This window comes from Phyllostomus hastatus, unplaced genomic scaffold (genome assembly GCF_019186645.2).
Source record: "Phyllostomus hastatus isolate PE091 unplaced genomic scaffold, TTU_PhHast_1.1 phas_scaffold_21, whole genome shotgun sequence".
Classification (NCBI taxonomy): Eukaryota; Metazoa; Chordata; class Mammalia; order Chiroptera; family Phyllostomidae; genus Phyllostomus; species Phyllostomus hastatus.
The window spans coordinates 5012792-5032044 of record NW_025334017.1 but is presented as its reverse complement, the minus strand read 5'-3'; the positions used below and the strand labels follow the sequence as shown (position 1 = coordinate 5032044).

General features: G+C 38.3%; 1 protein-coding gene across 5 annotated transcripts in view; it reads left to right on the top strand.

Moving 5' to 3' along the window:
• TOX (thymocyte selection associated high mobility group box) overlaps positions 1-19253 on the top strand; it is a 304166-nt gene that overhangs the window by 147523 nt on the left and 137390 nt on the right. For 4 of the 5 annotated variants that reach the window (XM_045861498.1, XM_045861494.1, XM_045861495.1 and 1 more), the window contains exon 2: positions 14091-14156. In XM_045861498.1, the coding sequence (XP_045717454.1) occupies positions 14106-14156 (51 nt within the window). In that variant the 5' untranslated portion in view covers positions 14091-14105. Of the gene's footprint in view, positions 1-12516; positions 12580-14090; positions 14157-19253 lie in introns of those variants that run through there. The other variant, XM_045861496.1, reaches the window with a different exon arrangement.

Below are 19253 nucleotides of genomic sequence, written 5' to 3'. Positions count from 1 at the left end.
ATGCGTACTGTGCAGTTTACATGGCTGGGTAATATTTTCTCTATGATTTAAGAGAAGAGGTCAGTAGTGTGTTGGCATTTTCAGACAACTTCTCCTGCAGCTTCGTGTGGTAGTTTTTAATACTGCACCATAATAGATGCTGCCCTGTGCGACCTAAAATATCTTAAGTATTAGCCAAATAAAAAACATTTCAAGAGAAAAATATTTTGTATGCACACAAAGTAAATAAATATGCACATATTTACATACCCATACATACACACATAATGCTCTACAAACTTTCCATTTACTTAGTGATTACACTTCTATTTTCTTTTGCCTGCTTCATTGCTTTTTGCTTTTCTAATATTTAAGGTAGGAATCTGCATTTACATATATAGCGATAAAAAATTAGGTCTATGTATCATTTTCCATATTAAAGACTTTTTCACAGGCTAATTTAAGGCACATTGAGACTGATTCTTTCCACTACTTTCTGCCTATCATTCTTTCCAATTAATAATGGAAACAGTCAAATAAACTTGCCATTAGGGGAAGTACCATAGTTTCCAGAATGTAGCACAGGGTTTATATGTTTAACACTTTACAATTTACAAATGCTTTTACATATCTCATTTGAATTTGAAATAATTGCATGTAAGAAATATACTTCTTATTCTTCTTTCCAAGATCAGTCAGCTAAGAATGTTAGCATCAAGACTCTCATCTGGGCCTTCTCACTTCAAACCACTCCATGATGGAATCTCTCCTAAATTCTGTGCAATTCTGCTATACCTGCAAGGGAACAAGAGGCCCTGAATTACAAACCACATGGGGAAAAGGGAGGGATGAATTATACTGTGTCTGCCAATCCAGTCGGCTTTTCATTAGGCTGCTAGTATAGATTTGGAGATGGTTCAGAGAGCAATATGTTCACCAGCAGGCTGATGTCAGCGTGAAAAAATAAACCCGCTTGATGGAGAGCAACATGGGCACAATCTGCTTACTGAGACTGGACTTGCCTACTCGGTGCCATGAAGCTTTTAACTATGATCTAGGCTCTTCTAAAATGAGCTTCTTTACAATTATCCAAACTAGAGTGACTGAAGAAAATTCAGTCCCTATAGAACAGGAAAAAAATGGAAAGCCAGAGTGTGGTCTGGTTTTTGGAAGCTTTGTCCAATGATCCTGGAGGATCAGTTGTTTTCATGAACAGAATTGATTTGGGAATGAAATCATGTGGGGTCAATGTAACTGCAGAGTAATGAAACAGTGAGATATCTGAAATGCTTTTAGTTCTTACAATATTGCACTGGATTTATTTAACCATTTTATGTTATTTAGTAAGTAATGTATGCTAGGCAGATGCTCAGTGTTGGGGACAGAAAAATAAATAAGAAAGTCCTTGCCCTCCGAGAGCTCATAATCCAACACAGAAATAACGTAGCGGAACAACGACAATACAATAAGCACCAGATGCCATACAGAAATTTCAGAAACACGGAGAAGGGACTTTAAATCATCAGTGATGTCAGGTAAGGCTTACCTTCTGGGGAAGATTCTCCTTGGCTGGGTGAGTCCAAGCTTAGGCCTGTTGTTCAACCATAATCTGTAATACTAGCATCTTACTATTTCACAAGTGTACCAGGTTGGTTGATTCATTCTATAATCATCTTACTGCTGGGAAATAGGGAGGAAAATAACCAAGTAGGAAGTGAAAGGTGTTCCAGTTAGAGGAGATGATGGGAAGGAACAAAGGCAGGGATTTTTTGGCTATATGAAAATCACTGAGCGAGGATGAAATGTAGAGAGAGTGACAAGAGAGGCACAAAGGAGTGATGTTAAAAATATTTAGCACGTGGCATGACCCGGACCTTGGCCAGTTAGTGTGAACACCAGTCATAAACAAGCGGTGCAGCTGTTCACATCAGGAAGGGCCTTGTGTTCTAAGCTAAGGAAGTCAGACTTTACCTTGAAAACCATAGGGATCATTGAAGGACTTTAAACAGTGGAGGAGCAGAAGACAAGTTTATTATACTCAGACTCATTTAGTCTAGGTCATCAAGCAGTAAAAAGAAAGTATGGGACTTGCTTTGAGTATCTGCTAGACATGTGCATTATGCTAGGCACCTCCCCATGCAGGTCTGGCCCTTATGACAATCCTGTAATAGGGCCATGGGGGTTCACAGTGGCCAGATCTTCCCAAGTTCCATAGCTGAGAGGCAGAGATAGGTCTCAAACCATAGTCTGAATCAGGATTGTGTAGTCTCTCTTCTTCTGCATCTGCTAAGGACTGTTCTGGGCCAATTAGAGTGGACTGTGGCATGGAGTATGTACTTACAGGAAATACCCATTGTTCTTAAGTTGGTATTGTCACTAAAATAGTATATTGAAGTCAATTCTCCTGGTAATCATTGAATAGGTTATGATGTTCATTAATTCTAGTCACTTTGGGATATTTGAGTCTTGCATGTTGATTGATCTTCCTTCCAGGAGTTTGTTTTCTTAGCAAATCTCTTATTAGGTACTTTTCGGCCATCAGACAGACCTGGAATTGAGGCTTTGCTCTACACCTTTCAAGTGACTTAATTCTTTAAGCCTTATTCTACTTATTGGTAAAAAGGACACAAAAACTGGCTGCCTCAAAAAGTTGTTGTAAGCTTAAATTAAGTCAAGCATGTGTATTCCTGGCTCAAAATAAATATTAGTGGCCATTACTGACAATGTGGTGTGGCAACAGTAGGTGAAAGTGAGCATTTGTTGAGTGAATGAATGAATGAATGAATGAATAATTACATCTGGGAATGGGTTGCTTGCCATTGAATTTTGATATAACAGCAAGACCATGCTAGATGGCTCACCCTTGATAGTACTATTGTCTCCATTTTTAGCAAAACAGCATCAGACAGTGCCATTCTAGAAAGTAAAACAGGAAACCAATCACCCCTCACCATGCAGTCTAAATAAGGTGTTCAGGAGAAGCAAGCAAGTCTTTTCAGAAACAAGACTTACAGTTTCAGCTCCAACATGTGTCTGGCAACACGTGCTGCCGTGGAAAGGACAGAGGCAAAAGGGAGGAGGAAGCATTTGGGAGAATATCCCCCCTCAAAAAAAAATGTCAAACGGAACTGGGAGAATGATCTAGGGGGAGTAGTTAGAACTGCTATAAATGAAAGGACAATAAAAAGAAACTGTGAAACTGAAGTCCATCAAGAGCTGGTATGAATGTGCCTTGGGAAAGGGACACCTTGTGCAGGAAGCCCTAAGCTAAAGCAAGGAAGGTGACACCATAATTGTCATATAAAGGTGGGTAAGTCAGAAGGGAAAGTCACATGAAATCACTGTTTAAAAAAAGGAGACTAAACAGGGAGCAAAAAGAGATATAACTATATAGTATTTGAAGATGTTAAAGAAAAGTCAAAATTAAACTCCTTTGATATAACAAATAAGTGGAATGACTTCAAGTTTCTTAAACAAAAGATCCATGCTTACAGAACTTTGCCTTCTTTCACAATGGACAAGCCCATACTGAATGACTTGAAGGATTTTTTCCCCTTCTGTTTAATCCAGTTCTTTGAAATGAATTGTTTTCATTCAGAAAGCAACCTGTCTGGAACATGAAAAAATTAAATGTTAAATATGATCTCAAAAAGGAAATGGAGTGGACCTAGACTGAACTGCTTGCATTGCTGCATGCTCAGGTTCATCCTGAATGTACCAAAATATATTTATTTTAACACCTGTCCTGCCATTAGGAGACTAACTACCAGAAGTCTATTCCTGGAGCATTATTGTTATATGTAGTCACAATCTTATTTTCTGAGTAACAATAAGAGGGAAGTGAGAATCTCCATCTTAATAATTCTGTACCTTCCTTTTTTATATTTTTATTTGGCACTACCACTATTAATCTCAAAATTATTTAAAAATTGTCCTCAAATCTTTGAAAATACTTGTTATCTCACTGAAGTGCCGCCTTACCAGTCTAAGTTCTCTGTTCATCTCTTTTGTACACTTGCCAGTCAAGTCTCATAACCTTTCAAGGCTCTGAACTTCTGCTAGTCCCTTCTGTTTTTCTTATTTAGGGGCTCCCAGAGCAGAACATGTTCTTCTGGACCAGACATGTGTAGAAAAATATTCTCGCCTTTTTCTCTACATATCAGGAACTAGAAAAAGTTCACTATGCTTAAAAGAGAATACTAGCAATAAAAAGCAAACCCCCAAAAGTAATGGCTTTCATACTTTTCATTCCACATCTATGTGGGATTTAGGTGTCATGGTAAATGAGGTGAGAGCTGATATGATGTGGAAATAAGTGAGCTTAGGGAAGGATTGCCAGCAACTTTGGATGTACTTCTCAAATTCTTCCCTTACTAGATGGATTCAGAAAAAAAAATTTGTCTAAAACATGACAAGTCAGAGAAATGTTCTGAAGCAATTATTTGAAACTGAACTGAGTTTCAACGATATGGTATATAGTTTTATAGCTTTATGATCTGTAGAAACTCAAAAATTACTTGGGAATTCATTCCCAAAACAAGGCTCCTAGGTGGAATCTGAAGTCACTGCTCCTGATTTTCCAGCATCAGGCACCTTGTGGAGGCGTTTTAGTAAAAACTAAAAGTGTGTATCATGCGTGTTTTGATTTGGTTATACTTACTTTCATTAAATGCACCAGAGTGAATTTGGTGGTATAGTGAAGCTTTTATCCACGCATTCTTTTCTTTCTTAAATGATGCCTAAATTAAAATAAATTGCTTTGTGTTGGAATCTTAGAGTTAATGGTTTCTAGGAACTTGCTTTTAGTTTCTTGAAACTGATGTTTTCTTGATATAGGAAAATCCTAGTTCTTCTATTTATTACTATTCTATACATTTGTTTCTGTCTTTGCACAGGACTTCAAAATAAAATTAAGATCCTTAAAAATAATATAATGAAGGCAGAACCAGGACGGGTGAGGTTAGTGTAGGCCTGAAGTTGAGGGACCTGACACTGTCCGGTTGTGCACCACTGCACAGCATCTCGGTCCAGGCTCCCCAGAGAGCAGAGTCTATAGTGAAAGTTCGCATGTAACACTCTGGGTACAAGCCCAGGAAAACAAGAATGAGGGAGCTAGAAAGTGAACAAGGAAGCAGAAAGAGCAAACCAGGACGCACGTGTGTTCACAGTGCCACGGCTTTGCAACTAATCATCGTTGGTTACTGGGTCTGAGAGATTTCTTTAAAGAGTCCCCAGGGGATGCTAGGTTCGGTGCTCTCCATTGGTCCACATCTCCTCAGCACTCTCTGGATGTGTCCTCCCAGCCCGGTGGCACCGACTCTGGGAAAGGCAGAACCTCTTCAGCTCCGGCCAGGTGCAGAACTTCTTGCTGTAAGTTGGTGCCAGGCTTGGGGCATCCAGGACTGTAGCTGTGGTGGCAGCACAAGGAGTGTGTCTAAGGCTGAATGACCATGGTAATGGTGCCAGCCATTCCTGGAAGCAAAGGGTCGTGGCCAAGGCCTGAGGGTCAGGTGGGCTGAGCCGACCTGGGGAACACGTGACTGGATCTGTCTCGGACAAGTCACTTAAATACTTTGTGTTTCAGTTTTGTCATCTGTAAAGTGGGGTTAAGAACAGTCACCATATTATAAGACTGTTAGTAAAATTAAATGCTTTAGTATACTTAATGCAATTAGAAAATGCCTGCCAATGTTAAAACTAGTTTGAACCATGGTAGCATCATTATCCTAATATAGAATCTACAACATAAGGTGACGAAACAGAATAGTGTTCATTTGAGTTAATAAACTTAGTGAGTTTGTTTAAAAAACAAACAAACAAACAAATATTGTATTGCAGCCATACACTTAGCCTCAGAGGGAAAATGCTGTTATGACTCTCTGAGTCATGCCACTGAGTTGAGTGTAGGACAAATTCAAGGTATATACATAGCATCATTATTGAAAATTTCAGTTCTCAAAGTTAGCAAAAGAGACATGATGTGCAGTTCTTCCCACATAAGTATATCACTAAAACAAAAATGAGAATATCAATTCAGTTCCAAACAGAGTCCAGATGCTAAGTCATGGTTGTGATAGTCTATTGTGGGCAGTGTAGCATTCTCCCTGTCCTGTCACTGTGTCTTCCAAGCAGCTGTGCTATGCACAGATCGCATTTTCTCTCCATGAATTCAGATCTGCAACAGAGTGTTTACCACCCAAGTTCAAGTGACAGGAACCCAACAGAAAGGTGTTTCTCTTTCCTAGTTCAGCTCTGTGCATTCCCAGGTTGTAACACACATCCATTCAAGGCACTGCTAGAGCAAGTCTGTTTTCTCATCCTTGGGTGTTGGTAGCCTGCACTAACAGGTCAGCTTTCCTCACCCTATGAGTCATTTTTCTGGCCCGCTGTGCTCAGCACTGGTTCCATTCAGTTTGGCTGGCATGGAGGCAGACTGCCTTAGACTATTGCATCAGCAAGTTCAGCCTTGAATTAGAAGATAAACATGCATTCTCTCTAGTGTCTCCTGACCTTTTTCCTTGAGAATGGAAGATTGGGTGGTGGTGTTGGAGCACGCCTTGCTCTACATTTATATTAACATTGGATATAGTAACATTGGTTACCGTACGTAGGAACAGCCATGACAACCAAGCTCAGTGCACATTATTACCTTTCACATGATGCTTAGAGCTCCCAAAATGCCTCGCTCTATGTGAGACAGCAGAAGTCTTTGATTTCATGGCCTAAACCGAAGTTAGTTATTCCATTCAAAACAAACAAACAAAAACACTAGATGATGTGTAGTCTTATATTAAGCCAAGCAACACAAAATTGGGTATTTTATTTTGAGGATATTACCCTCTCTTATAATGATTTATTATAATGCATCCTCCCAGAAATATCACATTAACTCCTATTACAAACATTTCCATTTTTAGCTCTTTAAAAAAAAATCGAAGTATCAAATATTCCTCAGTGGACACCCAGAAATCTAAGGTTTCCCTTTATAGGCTGTACAACGTGGTACTGTTCCATGAATTCCACAAGGCGTCCCCCTCCCAGACCCTCTCCAGCAGCAGTTTGCTGGTTTTCTTCTAATGGTTTCCTTAAAAAGATTCCATTTCCTGTACCAGCACTAATGATTGATTTGCACTTCACATTCTATCTTTGATTTTTCTTGTTTTACTGGTTTCGGTAGCCTAATATTGCCCATTTTTGCTCATCATTCACTATGTTCAGACAGTGTTGGATGTCTGCTTTCAGTTTTTAAATAGAAGAAATAATAACTACCTAGTTTGAAAAGCTCTTTGGGATTATGGGTTTGGTTAATATCCTCTAAAAACAATTTCAAAAAACTGTACTTGCAGATTATAAATGACTTTTTATGTGATTGCATCCCCTGGTGCTTTGAAATAAAAACACAATAAAGAGTATAAAAGCACTTGATCAGAAAGGCTAATCCTGAGTTGATGCCACTTACATTTAGATTTAAATAAGTCAGCCTATTCGTTCTTTCAAACTTTGCTTCAGGTTTTAAATTGAGAATACATGGAAATTAAAAGCCCTAGTATGCTTAGATACATTTTAAAAAGTTATAATGCCTAAATTCAGTGGACTCTAAGAATACAACTGGGATAAACATAAAGAATAGGAAAATGTAGTTAGTAATTTTTAATGAAACAACGCTATTGCAACAATTAGTAATAAGGTTCATCTAATATGTGGTTCAGGTGAAAGAAAGTGGAGTCATTGGGATAATAATGCAGATGCCGTGCTGAGACTAGAGTATACAAACAAGCCACACACAGATAGTGTACAGTCTGACACCCCACTTTTTGTGAGTGATGGAGTATAAAGTAGTGTGTCATAGTGGACAATTCTCCTACTAGAATTCTGGGCCTTGATTCTATGCACAGATGGAACACATGGCCAACAAAAGTCTGTTTCTTTCTATCATAATATGAGAGTCCAGATATGATGCCATCAGGACCTTTCCAAGACCAAAATTCTAGGACTCTATTGCACTATATAATCCAAACTTGAAATGACAACTTGATACACACCCATGACCCAGGATGCATTCTGAGGATGTTGCATCAGCATGAGGCCTGGTGAGATCCCTGGAACCACTTCCTGGACAGAGTGGCACCCGGTGGAGGGTGAGAAGTACAATAATGACATTAACCTGACAGGGTCTATGTGGGCAGTGGGTGAAGGGCCACTGGAACTTTGGCTTAATTTTCTTCCTTCATCCAAGAGTTTGTCCAACCACAAGGGGAAAGGCTAGGCCTCACACACATATGTGTTTTAGTTTGGTGACTCAAAATTCTTCTGAAAGAGGGCTTACACTCATTTAGACCTGGGTTTCTTGATTCTTGGCTAGTCTATATGTTTTCTACTTAAATAAAAATCTTGAGGAAGAAGTAGATCTAGTATTTGAGTGATGGTGCCCTGGCCATTCCTATATATTATATTTTTCTTTATAAGGACATCAACTTCTATAAAACCTACTTTAATTCACTGTAAGACTTTGAGCTGATGCCTTTAAAAGCCTCAAACCATTCTCTAAAAGCTTAATCTTCTTTCTCTTCCAAGTCACTGAATTCTCTAGGAAGGTAATGCATTTAATTAAGCAAATACTATTTAATTTTTGTTAACTAGACATTTTTGAGGACTTTTTATGTGCTGGCCCCAAGATATAGAGGCATTGAAGATATCTAAGGTGCACCCTGTGTCCTCTGGTAGCTCACGGCCAGTGGAGTTAGTCGCCTAAAAACAAGACATGGCTGGAACCAGAGAACTGCCTACAGGAAGGAGCTCAGAAGCTGGAGAGAACCCAGCCCTGACTTAGGGGAACTGCAGAGCGAAAGGCGAATTTCAACAAGTGAAAGAGAAGCAAAGCATTCTGAACAAAGAGGTGTGGATGTATGTGGGATGGCCTGGGGAACAGGATTGAATTCTGTGAGGCCACAGCCTCTCATAGCAAAATCCCCATGGTTACAGCTCCCCTTTAGAAATGCACGCAATAGCATGAAATAACTGTCAGCTTTTCATGTGCTTCTACTTTGTATCTCCTCCAGAAAAAGGCTTTTGGAAGAGCTGAGAATATCTTGGTAGTAATAGAGGAAGCCAGATTAATAGTTTACCAGAGAAACAACAGGGTATATGTATACAAAGAAACGGTTTATTATAAGGAATTGTCTCATGCAATTATGGAGGCTGACAAGTCCCCAGATCTGTAGTTGGGAAGCTGGAGACACAGGGAAGCCAGTGATATAGTTCCAGTACAAAAGCTGTCAGGCTTGAGACCCAAGAAGTGGTGAGGTTCCATTTCAAGAATGAAGGCAGGAAAAGACCAGTATCCCAGATCAACAGTCAAGCTGGTCAAGCTGGAGATGTTCCCTCTTTTTCTCATGAATATCAGCCTTTTTGTTCTCTTTAGGCCTTTAACTGATTGGATGAGGCCCACCTACATTAGAGAGGCCAATCTGCTTTACTCAGTCCACCATTTCCAATGTTCATTTCATCCAAAAACACCCTCACAGACAGAACAGTATTTGACCAAATATCTGGGCACCAGGTGGCCCAGTCAAGTTGATAAAATTAATTATCACCATATCTTGGCCTTTTAAGGTTTAATTACAAAGCATCCAGGGACATTCATGAGCCTGATTACCAGACCGATAGTTCACCAAGACTCATGGGATTTTTTAAATTTATTTCTTAACATTTTAATTAAATGTATTACTGTGACATTGGTTAGGTTTTAAGTGTATGATCCCATAATATAATATATTATTTATGTATTGCATCATGTGTTTACCAGCAATCGTTATATCTCCTTCTGTAACCATGTATTTGACCCTCTTTACCTTCACTATCTCCTGCCACCCCCCTTTCCCTCTGGTAACCACCATACTGTTGTCTGTATCTATGAGGTCTTTTTGCTTATCTTGTTTGTTCATTTGTTGCTTTCAGTTTTATGTCCCATCTATGAGTGAAATTATATAGTTCCTGACTTTTTCCATCTGACTTACTTTGCTTAGTATGGTAATCTCAATATCCATCCATGTAGTCACAAATGTGATATATGTATATGAATAGTATATGTGTGTGTGTGTGTGTACACGATACCACATTTTCTTTATTTAATCATCAAGCAAAGGACACTTCAATTGTTTTCATGTGTTGGTCACCATGTATCTTTACGAATAAATGTTTTCAAATTTTCCAGGTAGATACCCATAAAAGTGATTGCTAGGTCATATGCTAACTCTATTCTTAATTTTGGAGGAACCTGCATACTGCTTTCATAGTGGCTACACCAGTGTCCATTCCCACCAGCACTGAATGAGGGTTCCTTTTCCTTCACAACCTCCCTGGCACTTGTTATTACCTGTCTTGTTGATAACAGCCATTCTAGCAGGTGTGAGGTGGTATCTATCTCATTGTATTTTTTAAATTTTAAGATTTTATTTATTTATGTTTAGAGAGAAGGGAAGGGAGGGAGAGAAACATCAGTGTGTGGTTGCCTCTCATCCACCCCCTACAGGGTTTGCATTTCTTTAATAGCTAGTGAAGGTATAAGTGTCTTTCCATATCTGTCGGCCGTTTGTAAGTCTTCTTGGGAGAAGTGTCTGTTCAGGTCCTCTGCCCATTTTTTAATTGGATTGCTAGTTTTCTTGTTATTAAGTTGTATGAGTTCTTCATATATTTTGGATATGAACCCTGATCAGAGGTATTGTTCGCAAATATCTTCTCCCATTTGGTTGATTGCCTTTTCATTTTCTGATGGTTTCTTTCGCTGTGCAGAAGCTTTTTAGTTTGGTAAGCCCCATTCATTGATTTTTGCTTTTACAATATTTTCCTCGCCTTTGAAGTCAAATTCATAAAATCTTGTCTAAAAACCAAGGTCTGGAACTTTAGTACTATGTTTTCTTTGTAATTTATTGTTTCAGGTTTTGTATTTAGGTTTGACCTATTTTGAGTTAATGTTTGTGTATGATGACAAATAGCAGTCTAGTTTTATTCTTTTGCATGTGGCTGCTCAATGTTACAGCATCGTTTATTGAAAAGGCTTTCTTTTCCCATTTTATGCTTTTGGCTCTTTTGTTGAAAATTATTTGCCTATAGCCTGGCCAGATAGCTCACTCAGTTGGAGTGTCATCCTGATATGCCAAGGTTGTAGCTCCATCCCCAGTCAGGACACCTATAGGGGTCAACCAATGAGTGCATGAATAAGCGGAACAACACATTGATGTTTCTCTCTCCATCTCTAAAATCAATAAATAAAAATTGTTTTAAAAAGGAAATTATTTGCCCATATACATGCGAGTTTATTTCTGGACTTTTAATTCTGTTCCATTGGTCTGTGTGTCTATTTTTTCTGCCAATACCATGCTGTTTTGATATTGTCACTTATTAGTATAAGTTGAAGTCAGGGAGTATGATACTTCTTGGCTTTGTTCTTTGAGACTTATGTTTTTTTTGAAAGTCTCACAATATTGTACACATTCTTAAACAATATCTCAACATCATTGAGATATTGCCAATGATATGCTTTGGAAATTTATTGACATTTTCCAAATTGATAGCTAATTTATCATTATGATTTGGACTATATGCATATGTTCTGGTAGTTAAGTGTATATGCTAGAAAGCAAAGCTGCTTGGCTTTAAATCTTAGGTCTGCCTTTTAAGAGCTATGCAACCTTGAGGATCTGGCTTAAACTCCGTGCCTTTTTTTTTAAGATTTTGTTTATTTATTTGTAGAGAGAGAGGAAGGGAAGGAGAAAGAGAGGGAGAGAAACATCAATGTGTGGTTGCCTCTCAAGTGCCCCCTACTGAAGGCTTGGCCTGCAACCCAGGCATGAGCTGTAACTGGGAATCGAACCGGCGACCCTTTGATTCATAGGCCCATGCTCAATCCACTGGGCTACCCCAGCCAGGGCTCTCTGTGTCTTTAGTCTTAACTTATAAACTGTAGGTAATAAAAATATCTAAATCTTGGTATTTATGAAGATTAAATCAGGTAATACACATCAGTTAATGTAAAGATATAGGTAGGTCATGGGGACATAGAACGTATTCAACAAAATAGTTGTGCCTATAGCAACATACCTTTTATTATAAAATGCTGTTATAGCCTTGGCTCAATATTATTTAAACATTGGTACTTTTTGAGTAAAGAGTCCTTATCAAGAGCAGTAACATTGAATATGCTTAATTAGCATACACTTTGGATAGACTAAAACCAAAACTCCAAAGCCTCAGTTGGCTTGAAAATGACACCAGATTTAGCAAGTGAGTTAGAGAAGATGGAATAGAAAGTAACACATTTATAGAATATGCACAGGCAGTGGAGTGTTTGATTCACTTCACTACTTCTGTTCAATTTAGTTTGTTATAGTCAGAGAAACTGTCCATATTTTAAGTGTTTCTTTGGCATCTTGACATTAAAAACATTTGCAAACAAACCAACAGTGGATGTGGGTGGAGAAATGCTAAATGATGCTTTGTCAAGTTTTGAGCTGTCAGGAGGAACAGACAGATTGACTGGGGCTAGGATTGTCTTTGGGTTGAAGGTGATCAATCACCTGACTGATGGAAAAGCAACCTTGGGTAAGTAACTTGGACTCAGAGCTCTTGAGCCAGATGACAAAGCTACCAAAATGTCCAGCTAGTCTTTTCTAAGTGTGCTATTTCTGATTTGTCTGAACAACCACATCATTCAATAAGTGATTTCATATCCGTTTAGATAAGGTTGTTCACATAACATGAAATATATCTGCAGAGTGATGAGTGAGGAAATCCTTTGGTTCTTTGAACTTAACCTCATGAGTGCTTCAGCATCCTTAGGGAGGTCTTTATTCATACAACTGATGTTTATGTGAATACTCAGGGCATCCACTTCTGTTGACTACAGTTCAGAGGCTTCGGTGTGTCCCTATGTTTCATACAACCCTCTTGAGCTAGCACCTCATAGGTGGTGGAATATGATGTCTATAACACAATTTTTGATGGTATATGAAGTATGTCCATGTTACTCAGTGCTTGCACCTCCATCAATAACATCATTCTGCCTTGAAAACTATTGTAATTTTTCAGATTTTCAAGTTCTTGTGTCTGAAATTAGTCTGCCAATGAAAGTATATTCAGACTCAGCTCTTTGAAACTGGCTATATTAGTTCATTTGATTATTTCCTTGGGGAATTTTTCTTCTAATGAAAAAAGAAATGCCTTGTCCATTTGTCAAGTGACTAAAGATAGCTGAGGATTAAATATGAATGGAGCAATTACTGCTTTCAAAAACCCAAATAATGGAAAGTATGTTGTTGTTATTGCTGTTGCATGAACTATTACATCTTTCTGCAATTGCTCTGCCTGGTGAATTTCCTCCTCCCATCTTGTTCTGAACTTGTAAATGTGTGTATGGATTTCTATGCATTTGTAATACTTACATTAATTCTATGTCATTGAGAAACTTTAGAGAGGGAAATTTAATCATCAAGCTTGTATATTTTTATTGTTATTCATTATTGTTATCATTCTTAGCCATGGATGTAGTGGCACATGCTTTTTTTAAATATTGTCATAAAGTTAAAATTTTTAATCATAAGGCTATTGTGATGAAGCCTGTTTTAGTCTGTTATGAAAGCTCTGCACTCTTTCATTTCTGAGAGCTAAACTCAGAATGCATTGAGCTGTGCCTTAGTTTATTTTCCATTATCTTTTTCCCCCAGAAATTGTGCCACTCATTTAATACTTCATTACAACCAAACTGCAATATGTATACATGGTACGCAAAATGAGCCATTTTGTTTTAAAACAGATTGCAGATGAAAGGAAGCCATTCATTTCTTGCTTGCTTGCTGTAATTACTAGAGCACTAATTACTCCAAATCACTGACATCCAAGGTCAGGAAGGATGACAACAGAAACATGAAAGAAAAAATGTGGCTCAGTCGCTAGGACTGATTTTTCGTATTCCCAAACACAGTATTATTTTTATGGCTACTGTTTTTTAGTTTGGTGGTGAAAAACAGAACAAAACAAACAAACATGCACACACACAAATAAAAACCCTGCACACAGTCAAGATTGCTCAATGTTTACTATTATTTCATTCGCAGTTTGACGGTGAGAACATGTACATGAGCATGACAGAGCCGAGCCAGGACTATGTGCCAGCCAGCCAGGTGGGTTAATTAATCTTCTCTGCCTTGTTTCAAATTGTAATTAAACAAATTCAAAGAGTTGCATTGCAAATGAGTAGCACTATCAGTAACTGCCGCAATCAGGAATAATCATAATTTATAAACAAAGCATTTAAGCCTTGTTTCCAGTTAATGAGATAGAGCTGATAAAGCACCGGAGTTGGCGTTTGTTGAAAGACGCTACCTTGTTTCCCTCCAGAACAGCAAGCAGCTGTTTTGCCAGCATGATCTTTACTAAACAGTTGTTTTACCTTTAGGAAATAAAGTCTTTACAGGTGCAGGTTATTTGTGCTTCTGACTAGAGACAAGTTAATCATTATAAGCTACACATGCCACAAATAGTTTTAATTATCCACTGTTGCAGCAGTTTTCAATAAAATGTTGTATTTATAACCAAAATCACGTGGCCAATCGGCGCTGTATGGCTGCTTTCAGAATCTATCAGGTGGGTAGTTTTCAAGCCAAAATGCATGATATCATTGAAACCTTTCAAGGGCACGTTTGTATCCATTTTGCTGGGAATGGTTGACAAGGTATTTAATTGTCAGAAGTTGACAACAAAATTCCGATGGTTACATTGATAAAAGTAAATGCTTACATATTTATTTTTAGATGCTTAAGACCAGGCCTTTTAATCCAGCCAGGACATTTAAAGCAAAATTATAACTGCCCCCAGGGTACAGTATAACATAATATATAAGAACATTGTAAGCAAAAAATAAACAAATGAGTGAATGAAAGTGAGGGTAAATTCATAGGAACATTTTGTAGGCTTGAACATGTTTTTTTTTGCTAGAAGACTATAAAACCACAGTAGCTTGAAGTTTCTTGTAACAGTGACTATGGTGGAAATTCGAAAATGTAGTGTCGTTTTTCAATGCCTACATATCTGCCCAGTAGAGTTGTTAACTGGGAAGGGTAGGGGTAGGAGGATGATAAAATATCTGTTGTTCTTCATGGAGGTTGTCAGTGAATTAAATCTAATGTATATGGTAGGGATGCATTTTGAGGGGCTTTGAAATTTCTCTAAGAGCCAAATGTCTTGTGCTTAACTAAAAACAGAGGCAGACCTGCCTCTCCGTGAACTTTGCATTTAGAAGTCATTATGGTCACTGCCTCCTTTGGCAGACATTCTAGAAACCACACTCTATTGTTCAAACGAGAAGGTCATCGTGAAGTTCAAAGATCCGGACTACATTTCCTCCCATTCAGCTGAGTTGACCACACTCAGAATACCTTTGGAAGGCCGAGCTTTGCATTTAAAATTCTTACAGAATGGAATTCATTCAGCTAAGTAGCCTCCAAGATCCATAGGTGGTTCTGAATAGGACTGTTTGATTAAAAAATGAAAAATGTTACTATTAATTTTCTTCTAACCATCAATCCCAAAACTGTACTGACAAGTTTAGTATTACTATTAGATTAGAGCAACCCAGTATCATCTCTTTGGTGCCTTTAGGGTTTTGAAGTGTAAGGGCTAATTGAATTTGTTTGAAACAGTAGAAACACAAACTCAATAAATGATTGCTGTTATAAAGCAGCTGCTCCCTCTCAGAGAATCATTATGTCCTTCTTAAAGACTTTTGGAAAAGGGATTAGAAATTCAAAGCATATACATCATAAGAGCTTGGGCCCTTAGATTTTTAAATTCAAGTACAGCGGATGGATAATATTAAGCCCGACTGAAATCAAACAGCTAACTTTATTTTTCTTAATATTTCAGTCAGGAGTTGCTAAAAATGTTTTAAATACCAGTGAAAATTTATGAAGTAGTAAGAACTCCAGATACTTTGTCTTTGTAAAGCTGTGCCAGAATAAAACTATCTTTTAATAATGTAGCATACATGAGAATTTTTTTAGAATGTGTTACTTCTAAAAATTAGACTAATGTAAGATCATATATACTCTGGGGGGAAATAAACTTCACAAATCACGTAAGTTTAATGGCCTTAGCTAAATTTTGCACTTACCATTCCTTTTGTTTACTGTAATATAGTGCATTCCAGAATTCATTACCTGATAGTCTTTTAGGGAATCTTAATCAATTTACTGCTTTTGGCAATCATAAATAAGATTTTAGTCATCCTGCAGGAAAAAAAAGTTTTGTTCTTTTCCTACATAACATCAGACATCTGCATAGCTTAGTAATCCAAGACAACTTGCCTCATAGCGTCACTCAACAATTATAATTCCTGTTCAATTTTCAAATCAGTACATGCTTTGAGACTTATAGACTAAGTTGCTAAGTAGGAACATATGGTGTACTACTGCTCCTGTGATGTTGCTGCAAGCAAATAGCATAATTCTAAACTTGAAATGATTTTTATAGAAAGCCAGTGCTGGAATAGCTCCAGCAATGGAAGTACACTGTAAAAATTAGTGATATTCTTTTAGGCAGTCCCAAAAGGCTCTTTGGCACTGTCTACTACATGCATTCTATACCTCTTCAGTGGGTGTATACAAATCCTTATAATTTTTTGCATATAATTTTGTAATTGATAGGCAGCTTTTATTGAATATACCACCACATAATAAGCCTGATGAGTATGTAATAAAAACTCATGACATTTCCACTTCTCTCTGGCTCCATTTTTGGAATATTGGCTATTTTCTCCTATAATAAAGTACACTGGCCACTCAGTACTTCGATCTAAACACCATTTAAAATTTTCTAACTCTGGACAGAATTTGAACGACACAGCGCGAGATTACTTTCTGTTTCCAGACCCTGGCTAAGAGGACTCATGTTGCCTGATACCTTATGAAACTGCAGATTCTCTCCTGTGGAGTTTGTGGGAGAGCGTGAGTGGGCTAATGAAAGGAAAGCCAACTGAACATTAGCTAACAGTCCTTCATAAACTCAGTCCTTTCTCGTTCCTAGCCTGTTATGTTTGACTGACCAATGTGCCAGAATACACAACAATGAGGCCGAGAAGTTTGGGCTTCTCACCTGAGCTCAGACTCTTCCCCAGACCCACTCAGATTCATGTGCTATGTGGTCTTTCTCTTCTAGTTCTAGCCCCTTTCGCCAGCCCCTACAATTATAGTACCTTCTGTAGTTCCTCATCTGTGATTGTGCTCAATATATAAATGTTCATTGGAATTGCATACATCAAAGGAAACAGGAATCTCCTCCTCTGGATCAGAACTTTCTCTGTCACAAAGGTTACTAATGTTTTTATGTTTAGTTCTGGATATGTGCCATTACTTTTTCTCATTGTTTCTTCTTCTCTGGGAGTTCCCAGAATATCATTGTCCATGGCTACCTGTCCATTCCAAGCTTTTCACACACACTGCAACATATTTCACCATTTGTCTGGCATAAGAACACCTCTCATGCATGTCTCCCTTGGGATACTGTGGGAAAATGGTTAAAAAGGACCAGTCTTTTTATATAAGAAATAATTGTTAGCCCTGGCTGGCATAGCTCAGTGGATTGAGCGTGGGCTGAGAACCAAAGTGTCCCAGGTTCGATTCCCAGCCAGGGTACATGCCTGGGTTGCAGGCCATAACCCCCAGCAACCGCACATTGATGTTTCTCTCTCTCTATCTCCCTCCCTTCCCTCTCTAAAAATAAATGTAAATAAATAAAATCTTTAAAAAAAGAAATAATTGCTTAATAGCGGGAATCAGAAGATTTTTCTGGTGTCAAGTTGTGAAGAAGCTTTGGTTACTGGATTGAAACATGTTTTCAATTAAGTCACTTCCTCCTTGACATTGGCCTCTACTCCACTAACCCATTTCTTTTTGTTTGGTTTCCATCCCTACCCTCTTGTTTCCTTCATTCCTCCTCTCTTCCTCCTTCTTTCCTTTCTTCCTCCTTCTTTCCATGAACAGTTATCCTTTAAGCATTGGCTAATTTTTGTTGTTAATTCTGAGCATCATAGTAAACTCAAAATATGAAATGAGACCCCATTTTATATTATTTTCAGTTGTGATTAGGTTCCTCTCCCTGCTTCTTTCCTCTTCCCCCACTGAAATTGTCTCTTACCTAGGCCCTCAAATCCCACAGTTAAAAAATAACAGTGATAAAATATAGCAATATTATGTACAACTTAAGTATAGGATATACATTTTATACCACACATTTTGAGTATAGAAGCTGAAGAGCACCTGTGTATCTCAGGCAGCTTTCTCATGTGAGTTTGGGTTTGATTTTTAACTTCACTAGACCCTTGTCCCTGACAACCACTCAGACTCAACAGATCAGTGCATCACATCAAGATTCACCACCTCCAACCTACTCCCTTACCTCCTAATCTTCTTTTTTCTCTTTTTTTGGCCTGTAGTCATAACAGTTAACACCACCTACCCAGTCTACCAAGACAGGGACCTGGACAGTCTCTCTTATCTATCACTCTGCTCTGAGTTACAGCACATAGTGTTGGTTCTACTTTTTTGCATAACTTTGGAACTGGTCTCCTCTTTTCCCTGTATACAACCACTGCCTGAGTGCTGGGGCCCACAGTTTCTCATTAACTTGTCTCATCTCATCTCACTTCCACCTCTCCGTTTCTCCTCTCACCATTGCTGAATGGTCCTTGTCTCTTTCCCACTTACACACCTCCATGCCTCTCGTGTGTGCAAATCAGAGTTATTGAGGACATATTTGCCCCTCTGCGGCATGTAGCATACTAAAATTGGTACCAATTTCTCTTTCTTTTTTCCCCCCACCTGAAAGGATCTCCTGTTCCTAGAATAACGTTTGACACATCAGAGGTATGCAGCGCTTTTTGTAGAAAGATGAGTAAATGAATACAGATCTTGTGTACATTTTTAAATCATATTAATTCTTTTTTTTAAAGATTTTACTTATTTATTTTTAGAGAGGAGAAGAGAGGGAGGAAAAGGGTGAGAAACATCAACATGTGGTTGCCTCTTGCATGCCCCCCACTGGGGACCTGGCCCGCAACCCAGGCATGTGCCCTAGACTGGGAATCAAACCGGTGACCCTTTGGTTTGTATACTGGTCCTCAATCCACTGAACCACACCAACCTGGGGCAAATCACATTAATTCTTTGACTTTTCTGTTTGCAATGATTTTCAGCCCAGCATTGCAGATATTTAGCAAATCTGGC